Raw genomic sequence first — 12,469 nt, forward strand, 5'->3', positions numbered from 1 at the left:
GCAGTATCTGTTAAATCCCATTTGCAGTACAAGCTAGCTTAGGAAACTAAGTTACATCAAGTATAGTTATAAACTTCCTGTGACCGGAGAGAGAATCATCACTGAAGGAAGGAGAGCAGCCAGCCATTAAAGGACTGGAAAACTCCTGAAGTGCAGAGGGCCTACATTAGTATGAGCAACATTTCTGGGGGTGGAGAATATACACTGAATATTACCATTCAAAAATATTGAGACAAAGCATGGCAACTATTTAATGGGATCATTCTGATCACCAGCATAATTTCAGATTAAGCATAATATCAAACTTTCAAAATCAGTGACTGTCCGAAGGATCAACGCTTATTTTCCACTCAGTCATATCTTGATAAAGGATCAGAACGAATGCAGAGAAAGGGATTTCAGGAGGTAATTAGAATACAAATAGTCTCCACTTACTGAGTGGAGTATGGACTGTGCCAGTATTTCTTTCAGTAAGTTACAACAGCTCCCTGAGATGGGTATCATTATGTAGATGGTACTGAAAATGGGACCAAATCTCAGACAAGTTTAGCAAGTTGCCCAAACTCTCACAGCTCAAATGTGGTAGAGCTGAACTTTAAACTGAGGTCTGATATTTTTAAAAGAATTTATTTCAATAGCTTTAAGGGTACAAGTGGTTTTTCATTACCTGGATGAACTGTATAGCGGTGAAGCCTGAGATTGTGGTGCACCCATCACCCAAGTGCTGCACACTGTACTCAATAAGTAGTTTTTTTTGGTCCCTCATCCCCCTCCTACCGTCTCTTCTTCTGAGTTTCCATTCTTCATCATATCATGTCTGATTTTAAAACATTTGCTCTTTGTGAAGATTTAGTTTGCCTTTAAATAATCTGTGGTCAGGCTTTACATTTTGAATAATGTTTTTTTTCCTCCCTTACTTTGCTCTGAATAAAAATGAATTCAGGTACTCAAATTATAATGTTGTAAGGGAAGAGAATACTAGGATCACACAAATTCTTCAAAATCAATAGCTGAATAATTTGCAAATAGTGATCTTTTGTAAAACCATGTCTGAATGAGTATATATTTCTGTATATCAGTATGAGAAAATCTGGTTTGGGTAAGTATGTCTCTCATGCCAATATCTATAGTCTTATTTTGGGTGGTTGTATGTTTTTCTATGGAAGGTTTAGGATTTTAAAACCAGAACCTCTTAAAATTAAAAAATATTTAATAAGCACAATAAGTATCATAATAGTTTACATAGGGATTGTAGGGGAAGCGTATAAAGGGGGAAAATGAGGCAAAGGAAATCAGTAACTGAAAGTAAGGTCTAGCTCTCCAAGTGCTCAGTTGTTTGAGAAACTCCTGCCAACCGGCAGACACAGCCTGGCTTTGAAATTGGATGCATTGCCAACTGTGCCCACTACACACATTCATCTCTGGCTTGGCTTTTTCACTTTGCAAGGAAGGTAGCTGACATCTGCTGAGCAGGGCAAATCATGCAAAACAGGTTTCTCCACAGGGCTTTGCCTCTTGACTAGGACAGAACCCAGGCTGATGCTAAAGGCTTACTCCCTCTTTTGAAATAAATCCCCAAAAGAAAGTGCAACTGAAGCAGGCTTGTAAGGAGAGAAATGCAAATGTTGGCACAGAAAATCAGTTGCTTAGGAAATAATGAGTGCAAACCTGTGCATATTTTTAAACATTGGTTATAAAATATATTTGGATATCATCATCAATTGTACTGATGGATGCAACTATAGATTTTTTTTTTTTTTACTTTGAATAGGAATCATAAACACATAGCCTGACATAACCATGAACTCTAGATCTAGATGACCTGATTAAGGAAATCCCAGAACATTGCCACAACTTCATTACTGGTTGCAATGAAATTATATACAGTAGATGCTCTCTCAACCAATCTCCACTTAACCAATTTACTGAATTAATTGTGGCTGTTCATCCTCTATCATAAAATGTACAGATCAATGCCATGGCATGCTCCAGAGCAATACGTTTCTTTATCTAGCCCCTCTGCACTTCTGCTCCTGCTCCTGCTTGAGTTGTAAACTTCAAAATTTAGAGGCAATTATGTTTATTCCTAAACCTGTTTATGCCAGCTGTACTTGTTATTTTAACTATGTAATTTAATTAATCTTATATAACCTATGAAATATGAATGTACTTGTTCTATGAAAATAAAATCCAACGGTTGGGAAAGATTCAATAAGGGTTCGTTAGGCAAAAATCTATGGCCAGGCGCAGTGGCTCACACGTGAAATCCCAGCACTTTGGGAGGCCGAGGTGGGCAGATCAGTTGAGGTCAGGAGTTTGAGACCAGCCTGGTCAACATGGCAAAACTCCATCTCTACTAAAAATATAACAATTAGCCAGGAAAGATGATGCATGCCAGTAATTCCAGCTACTCAGGAGGCTGAGGCACAAGAATTGCTTGAACCTGGGAGGTGGAGGTTGCAGTGAGCAGAGTTGGCGCCACTGCACTCCATGGCACACTCCAGCCTGGGTGTGCCACACAAAACAAACACAAAACAGACAAACAAACAAACATAAAATCTACTGTTAATTACCTAGCAGAAAAACTCTAAAACACTGGGGAAGACCAAAATCTAGGTGGAGGAGGCATTCAGATTGCTATAAATTCTTTAAAGTCTCACTGCATTAAAAACCAAACCAAACCAAAATAAAACTGGAAGTCATAAAATATATATTGTGGATATGGTTTAGGCAAACAAACAAAAAGACTTGTAACTATAATCAGCAGAACCACATTCATAGGAAAGGCCTTGACTTTACCCATATTGTGGATATGGTTTAGGCAAACATTTAGACTTGTGACTATAATCAGCAGAACCATGTTCATAGGAAAGGCCTTGACTTTACCCACAAGATTGGCAAAATTGTAAATGAAATGTTTACTTTATGGATCCATATCACATTCTGTAATTCCCCACGTTATCTGACTCTTTTGATGAATGGACACTTTTCAATTGGCTCTATATTCTTATCATAATCAGATAGGATGTCTCGTATTTCAGGGCAACCCGAAGTATGCTCCTTGCACCACAGCTGTGGCAGCATCTGGATGTTTATTAGGAATCCAGAATCTCAGGTCTCACCTGGGGTGGTGCCCAGGATCTGTGTTTTAACAAACGCTTCAGATGAGTCTATGCCCTCCTAAGTTTCATTGGAGGGCCTAAAAAATGTATATAGCCCTTTTGAAAAGCAACGTGAGGCATGACTGACTCATCAGGAATCATAGACATTTCCTTTGTATTCTTACTCAGCCATCCTGCTTCTAGGAATATTTTCTCATGAAATAATTCAAAAGAAAAAAAAAGTTGAAAAGCTGAATAAAGATATCTATGTATAAAGATGTCTATAAGAGTACTATTTACAATAATGAAACAGTTGGAAGCAATATAGTGATTTAAGAAGAGAAGAAAGATAAATCACAGGCAGTCAATAAAAATGATAGACATTCAGAGTTTATAAAATGATCAAATGTTTATAATGTAAAATTAGGTAAAAAATGCAACATCCACTTGTTTATAGTTATGCCATAGGAATATCAACAAAAACTAGAAAACCACCAGTTTCACTGTATTAGTGTGGGATTAGACGATGATTTAGATATCATCTTTAAAAATTATTTCATGCAATTATAATGTTTTCTATAATGAAATTATCTTAATGATATCATTTACAAGCATCATTATTTAAAATTCGTACTACACTCTCAACACAAAATTTAAAGACTCTTCTAGCTGTGAAACACTGCTGCCACGTCACTAGCCAGCTGTTGTATGTAAAACATCAAGATCTAATATCTTTGGTGACAGATGGGCATTTCGAAAAATCAGTTTTAACTAAGGATGCTCTCAATACCTGAATTATCTTCATCTTTGCGGATTTTGAGCTTCACCAGGTCTTCACATTGCTGGAGGATCTGAACTGCATCTTCCATGGAACAGTTGTCCAGCCGGATATTATCTATTGCGAGCAATTTATCCCCAAGTTCCAGGGTCCCAGTTCTGTTAGTGAATGCATAGTAACACATGACTAATGATGAGCACTTAACTAGGCCATTTAAAGAGGCATTAAGCATAATGTAGCACTGTGGTAGTCTTTAGAGGAAAAGAGGTTCAACTGTTTTTAAATTGTACTTTATTGACAACTCCCTCCCTTCTTCTAGTCTTATTTGGGTTGCCTGCCATGACATTAAATTGCAGAGTATTAAAACCATTTTTTCTTATACTTTTTTCAATTAAACAAGAACATATATAAGTGTCACTCAGGAAGCATACAATTCCTAGGAAGGGAGGTAATGGGCGAGGGTCTGCATAGACCCGGGTATCCTTGTGTTTCTCCATATTGTTGTATTACTTTTGATCCTTGGTAGTCCAGTTATTAGGAGAGCGCTGAGAGAATGAGAGAAGGCAAGGTGTAATAGAGTTAGTGGAAGCCTAAGGCTTGAACCTCTGCTATTTCCACTTGCATCTGGAAACTTACTATGGCCGAAGTAGCAAGAAAATTTATAGATGAATCCATAGCTTATTTGGAAAGTGGCCACTGGGACTCTAAAACGGGCTGTGGACCAGGGTAGGTCTGTTGAAAATTTTTAAGGTCCATAATGAAACGAAAAAAATAATGTGAATATAGTATGTATATGTTTCTACGTGCATATATGTATATATACACAGATTTGTAAGAATAGCCTTTTATGCATTATGTCTGTGCCAGAGAGTGCTGATTGTTTCCCAGCACCCATTCTCTTTTCCCTTCTTTTAAGTTACCCTCTAAAAATGCATGCCCCAGACTCTCTGGGGACCCTCCCCACCTCCTGCCTATAGCTAGAAAATGGTAGCAGGAGGGAGGTGGAGCAAGGTGGCTGAATAGAAGCCTCCACTGACTGTCCTCCTTGCAGGAACACCAAATTTAACAACTATCCATATCGAAAAGCACCTTTATAAGAACCAAAAATCAGGTGAGCAATCACAGTATCTGGTTTTAACTTCATATCATTGAAAGAGGCACTGAAGAGGGTAGGAAAGAAGGTCTTGAATTGATGATGCCAGCCCCTTCCCCACCCCTTCTGCAGCAGCCACATGGCATAGAGAGAAAAACTGTGCACTTGTGGGAGGGAGAACACAGTGAGGGAGAGACTGCATTGAAACTCAGTGCTACCCTGTCACAGCGGAAAGCAACACTGGGCAGAAGTCAGCTGATATCCACAGAGGGAACATTTAGATCAGCCCTAGGCACAGGGGAATCACCTATTCCAGTGGTCAGAACTTGAGTTCCAGCACGCCTCACTGCTGCACGCTAAAGTGTTCTCGGGTACTAAATAAACTCAAAAGACAGTTTAAAGCCACAAGGACTGCAATTCCTGGACAAGTCCTGATGCTGTGCTGAGCTCAGAGCCAGTAGACTTGGGGGGCATGTGACCTATTGAGGGAAACCCCAGCTGGGGTGAGTGGTGGGGTTGGCACAGCCACCCTCCCTAGCCCTACACGAGTACAAGCTCACGCTCCTGGAGAATCTTCACTCCACCCCATAGGTAGAGTAGAGGAGAGGAGAGACTAAAGAAGACTTTGTCTTGCAACTTTGATATCAGCTCAGCTGTAGTATGACAGGGCACCGGGCAGAGTCCTAAGGCCCTTTTCCAGGCCTAAGCTCCCAGACAACATTTCTAGACACACCCAGGGCCAGAAGGGAACCTGCTGCCTTGAAGGGAAGGACCCAGTCCTGGCAACATTTATCACCTCCTGACTAAATATCCCTTGGGCCCTGAATAATCAGCAGCATGGCTGGGTGCAGTGGCTCATGCCCGCAATCCCAGCACTTTGGGAGGCCAAGGTGGGTGGATCACTTGAGACCAGAAGTTCAAGACCAGCCTGGCCAACATGGTGAAACTCCATCTCTACTAAAAATACAAAAATTAGCCAGGCGTGGTGGCACACACCTGTAATCCCAGCTATTCAGGAGGCTGAGGTAGGAGAATCACTTGAGCCTGGGAGGTGGAGGTTGCAGTGAGCTGAGATTACACCACTGCACTCCAGCCTAGGCAACAGAATGAAACTCTGTCTCAAAAAATAAATAAAATCAAATATTATAAAAAAATAAAATCAGCAGCAGTAGCCAGGTAGTACTTGCTGTGGGCCTTAGGTGAGACTGAGTTGTGCTGGCTTTAGGTGTGACCCAGCACATTCCCAGCTGTGGTGGCTATGGGGAGGCTGTTTCTGCTTGAGAAAAGCAGAGGAAACAGTAAAAAGGACTTGCAGCTTAGGTACCAGCTCTGCAACAGTGGGGTAGAGTACCAAGTGGGCTCTTGGGGTCCCTGATTCTAGGCCTTAGCTCTTGGATGTTTGTGGACCTGCTCTGGGATAGAAGGGAGCCCACTGCCTTGAAAGAAGAGTCCCAGCCCTGGCAGCATTTGCCACAAGCTGACTAAAGAGCCTTCGGGCCTTGAGTGAACATCGGCAATAGTCAGGCAGTACTTGCCATGGGCCTGGAGCAGTGGTGGCCATGGGGAGGGACTTCTTTCCTTGTAGAAAGGATGGGAAAGACTTCATCTTGTGGCTTGGGTGCCAGCTCAGCTATAGTAGAATAGAGCGCCAGGTAGATTCCTAAGGTTTTGGTCTCCAGGACCAGGCTCCTGGATGGCATCTCTAGACCTGCAAGGGGCCAGGGGGAGCTCACTGCCCTGAAAAGAAGGATACTATCCTGCCTGGCTTTGCCACCTGCTGATTATAGAGCCTTTGGTCCTTGAGTGAACATGGACTAGCAGTAGCCAGATAAGTGTTTACTGGCAGCCTTATTTGAGACCTAGTATCATATTGGCTTCAGGTCTGAACCAGCATTGTCCCAGTGGTGGTGACCACAGGGGTGCTTGTGTCACCCCCTCACCCCTCAGCTTCAGGTAGCTCAGCACAGAGAGAGAGACTGTATCTGTTTGGAAGAAAGGGAAGAGAACAAGAGTCTCTGCCTAGTAATCCAGATAATTCTTCTGGATCTTACCCAAGACCACCAATGCAGTACTTTTGAGTCTGCAAGAGCTGGACTTGGGGTGCCCCCTAATGGAGATACAGGTGAAGTGACCAAAAACTTAGATCACAACACGCAAGTCCCTTCAAATACTTGGAAAGCCTTCCCAAGAAGGACAGGTACAAACAAGCCCAGACTGCAAAGATTATAATAAATACTTAACTCTTCAGTTCTCAGACACCAATGAACATTCACGAGCATCAAGACCATCCAGGAAAACATGACCTCACCAAGTGAACTAAATAAGGCACGAAAAACCAATCACAGAGAAATAGAGATATGTGGTCTTTCATACAGAGAATTCAAAATTACTGTTTTGAGGAAACAATGAAGTTTTGAGTCTGTGATAATACAGATAACAAATTCAGAATCCTATTAGATAAATTCAACAAAGAGATTGAAATAATTTAAAAAAAAATGCAGCAGAAATTCTGGAGTTGAAAAATGCAATTGCCACATTAAAAGATTGCATCAGAGTCTCTTAACAACATCATTGATCAAGCAGAAGAAAGAATTAGTAAGCTTGAAGACAGGATATTTAAAAATACATAGCCAGAGAAGGCAAAAGAAAAAAGAAAAAAAACAACAACAAAAAAACACACAAAAAACTGGGTCAGGCATGGTGGCTCACACCCATAATCCCAGCACTTTGGGAGGCCGAGGTAGGCAGATAATTTGAGGTCAGGAGTTTGAGACAAGCCTGGGCAACATGGCGAAACCCCGTCTCTACTAAAAGTACAAACACACACACACACACACACACACAAAGCTGGGCATAGTGGTGTGCGGCTGTAATCCCAGCTACTTGGGAGGCTGAGGCAGGAGAATTGCTTGAACCCAGGAGGCAGAGGTTGCAGTGGGCCAAGATTGCGCCACTGCACTCCAGCCTGGGCATCAAAGTGAGACTCCGTCTCAAAACAAACAAACAAACAAACAATGGCACTCACCTACGGGATCTAAAAAATAGCCTCAAAAGGCCAAATCTAAGAGTTACAGGCCTTAAAGATGAAGTAGAGAGACAGATAGGGGTAGAAACTTTATTCAAAGGGATAATAACAGAGAACTTCCCAAACATAGAGAAAGATATCTATATTCAAGTACAAGAACCTTCTAGACCACCTGTGGGAATTTCAGCAACTACAGATGCAAAATAACTGAAATCATAACAGTCTCTCAGACCACAGCACAATCAAATTAAACTCAAGGTTAAGAAATTCACTCTAAGCCAAGGTTTTATGGACAGAATTATGATCTTCTTGGGATGGAGCCCCTTGCAGGACGGGGAGCCATGGTCTCTCTGGTTCAGTTGACTTAGCCTTTCCTGCCTGCTGGCTCTGGAGAGTCTGGGCAGTCTGGATGAGGGTGGTTCCCCAAAGGACAGAGCACCTGCTCTGTCAAGGAGCAGGCAGACTGCTTCTTTAAGCAGGTTCCTGATACCGTTCCTCCTGACTGGGTGCGACCTCCCAACAGGGGTCTCCAGGTCACCAGATAGGCATCAGGTCAGTGCCCCTCTGGAACAGAGCTCTCAGAGGAAGGAGCAGGCTCCCGTCTTTGCTGTTTTGTAGCCTTCACTGGTAATACATCCAGGTGCAGGAGGGACTCAGGCTTGGGGTCTGGAGTGGACCCCCAGCAAACCACAACAGCACTACAGAAGGGGGGCCTGACTGTTAAAAGAAAAACAAATAAACAGAAAGCAACAACAGTAACATCATCAATAAAAAGACCCCACAAAAACTCCATTCGCAGGTCAGCAACCTCAAAGATTGAAGGCAGATAAGCCCACAAAGATGAGAAAGAATCAACATAAAATTGCAGAAAACTCAAAATACCAGGGTGCCTCTTCTCTTCCAAATAACTGCAATACTTCTTCAGCAAGGGCATAGAACTGGGCTGAAGCTGAGATGGCTGAATTGGCAGAAGTAGGCTTCAAAAGGTGGGTAATAATGAACTTCACTGAACTAAAGGAGCATACTCTAACACAATGCAAATAAGCTAAGAATCATAATAAAACATTACAGAAGCTGATGACTAGAATAGCCAGTTTAGTGAGAAACATAAATGACCTTATGGAGCTGAAAAACACAACATGATAACTTCACAATGCAATCACAAGTGTCCATAGCCAAACAGACTAAGTGGAACAAAGAATCTCAGAGTTGAAGACTATCTTTCTGAAATAAGACAGGCAGACAAGAATAGAGAAAAAAGAATAAAAAGGAATAAACAAAACCTCCAAGAAGTATGGGATTATGTAAAAAGACCAAATCTATGACTGATTGGGGTACCTGAAGGAGATGGGGAGAACAGAACCAAGTTGGAAAACATACTTCAGGATATAATCCAGGAGAACTTCCCAAGCCCAGCAAGATAGGCCAACATTCAAATATAGGAAATCCAGAGAACCTCAGTAAGATACTACATGAGAAGATCAACCCCAAGACACAAACTCACTGGATTCTCCAAGGTCAAAATGAACGAAAAAAATGTTAAGGGGAGCCAGAAAGAAAAGCCAGGATGCCTACAAAGGGAAGCCCATCAGACCAACATCAGACCTCTACAGAAACCTACAAGCCAGAAGAGTTTGGGGGCCAATATTCAACATTCTAAAAGAAAATAATTTCCAATCCAGAATTTCATATCTGGCCAAACTAAACTTCATAAGTAAAGGAGAAATAAGATCCTTTTCTGACAACTAAATGCTAAGGGAATTCATCACCACCAGGCCTACCTTGCCAGAGCTCTTGAAGGAAGTGCTAAATATGGAAAGGAAAAACCATTACTAGCCACTACAAAAACACACTGAAATACACAGACCAGTGACACTAAGAAGCAACCACATAAACAAGTTTACAAAATAACCAGCTAGCATCATGACGACAGGATCAAATTAACACATATCAACACTAAACTTAAATGTAAACAGGCTAAATGCCCCAGTTAAAAGACACAGAATGGCAAACTGGATAAAGAGAGCACCAAGACCTATTGGTATGCTGTCTTCAAGAGACCTTTCTCATATGCAGTGACACACATAGGCTCAAAATAAAGTGATGGAGGAAAATTTACCAAGCAATGAAAAACTGAAAAAAGAAGAGCCTGCACTCCTAGTTTGTGAGAAAAGAGATTTTAAACCAACAAAGACAGAAGAAAAGGTTCAATTCAACAAGAAGAGCTAAGTATCCTAAATGCATATGTACCCAATACAGGAGCACCCAGATTCATAAAGAGAGTTCTTAGAGACCTACAGAGAAACTTATACACAGTGATAGTGGGAGATTGTAACACCCCACTGACAATATTAGACAGATCATTGAGACAGAAAATTAACAAAGATATTCAGGACTTGAACTCAGCTCTGGATCAAGTGGACCTGATAGATATCTACAGAACTCTCCACTCCAAAAAAACAGAATATATACTCTTCTCATTGACGCATGACACTTACTCTAAAATCGATCACATAATTGGAAGTAAAACATTCCTCAGCACATGCAAAATAACTGAAATCATAACAGTCTCTCAAATCACAGCACAATCAAATTAAACTCAAGATTAAGAAATTTGCTCTAAACCACACTACTACTTTGGAAATTGAACAGCCTGCCCCCAGGTGACCCTCGGGTGAATAATAAAATTAAGGCAGAAATCAAGAAATTCTTTGAAACTAATGAGAACAAACAGACCAATAATGAGTTCTGAAATTGAGACAGTAATAAATAGTGTCTACCAACCAAAAAAATCACAGGACCACATGGATTTACAGCTGAATTCTAACGGAGGTACAAAGATGAGCTGGTATTATTTCTTCTGAAACTATTGCAAACAATTGAAAATAAGGAACTTGTCCCTAACTCATTTTATGAGGCCAGTATCATGCTGATACCAAAACCTGGGAGAGATATTCAACAATGAGAAAAAACTTTGGGCTAATGCCCTTGATAAACATGGATGCAAAAATCCTCAATAAAATGCTGGCAAACTGAATCCAGCAGCACGTTAAAAAGTTTATCCACCATGATCAAGTTGACTTCATCCCTGGGATGCAAGGTTGGTTCAATATACACAAAACAATAAATGTGATTCAACATATAAACAGAACTAAAGACAAAAACCACATAATTATCTCAATAGACGCAGAAATGGCCTTCAATAATATTCAACATCCCTTCATTTAAAAACTCTCAATAATCTAGGTATTGAAGGAGCATACTTCAAAATAGTAAAAGCCATATAGGACAAACCCACAGCCAATATCATACTGAATGGGCAAAATCTGGAAGCATTCACCTTGAAAACCAGCACAAGACAAGGATGCCCTCTCACCACTCCTATTCAACATAGTATATTGGAAGTTCTGACCAGGGCAATCAGGCAAGAGAAAAAAATAAAGGGTATTCAAATCAGAAGAGAGGAAGTCAAATTGTCTTTGCAGATGACATGATCTTATATCTAAAAAACCCCATCATCTCAGCCCAAAAGCTTCTCAAGCTGTGATAAGCAACTTCAGTAAAGTCTCAACATACAAAATCACCATGCAAAAATCACTAGCATTCTTATACACCAACAATAGGCAAGCAGAGAGCCAAATAATCAAAGAACTCCCATTCACAATTGCTACAAAGAGAATAAAATACCTAGGAATACAGCTAATAAGGGAAGTGAAGGACCTCTTCAGGGAGAACTACAAACCAGTGTTCAAAGAAATCAGAGAGGACACAGACAAATAGAAACACATTCCATGCTCATGAACAGAAAAAATCAACATCGTGAAAATGACCACACTGCCCAAAGTAATTTATAGATTTTATGCCGTGCTTGTTAAACTACCTTTGACATTCTTGACAGAATTAGAAAAAAACTGTTTTAAAATTCATGTGGAATCAATAAAGAGCTCGTATAGCCAAACCAATCCTAGGCTAAAAGAACAAAGCTGGAGGCATCATACTACCCAACTTCAAACTATAGTACAAGGCTACAGTAACCAAAACAGCATGGTACTGGTACAAAAATAGACATATAGACTGAAGGAACAGAATACAGAACTCACAAATAAGACCAAATACCCATAACTATCTGATCATCAACAAATCTGACAGAAACAAGCAATGGGAAAAGGATTCCCTATTTAATAAATGGCACTGTGAGAACTGGCTAATCATACAAAGAAAACTGAAACTGGACCCCTTCCTTACATCTTATACAAAATAAAATAAAATAAATAAAATAAAATAAAATAAGATGTATTAAAGACTTAAATCTAAATCCCAAAACTATAAAAACCCTAGAAGAAAATCTAGACAATACCATTCAGGACATAGGCACAGGCAAAGATTTCATGACAAAAATGCCAAAGGCAATGGCAACAAAAGCGAACATTGATAAATGGGATCTAATTAAACTAAAGAGCTTCCACACAGCA

At 40.5% G+C, this 12,469-nt stretch overlaps 1 protein-coding gene across 11 annotated transcripts in view; it reads right to left on the reverse strand.

The window, feature by feature from the left end:
• Window positions 1–12,469, reverse strand: part of GRIP1 (glutamate receptor interacting protein 1) — a 720,325-nt gene that overhangs the window by 55,172 nt on the left and 652,684 nt on the right. For all 11 annotated transcript variants that reach the window (XM_031651086.1, XM_031651082.1, XM_031651081.1 and 8 more), the window contains one exon: window positions 3,892–4,037. In XM_031651086.1, the coding sequence (XP_031506946.1) occupies window positions 3,892–4,037 (146 nt within the window). The remainder of the gene's footprint in view (window positions 1–3,891; window positions 4,038–12,469) is intronic.

Source organism: Papio anubis, chromosome 9 (assembly GCF_008728515.1).
Source record: "Papio anubis isolate 15944 chromosome 9, Panubis1.0, whole genome shotgun sequence".
NCBI lineage: Eukaryota > Metazoa > Chordata > Mammalia > Primates > Cercopithecidae > Papio > Papio anubis.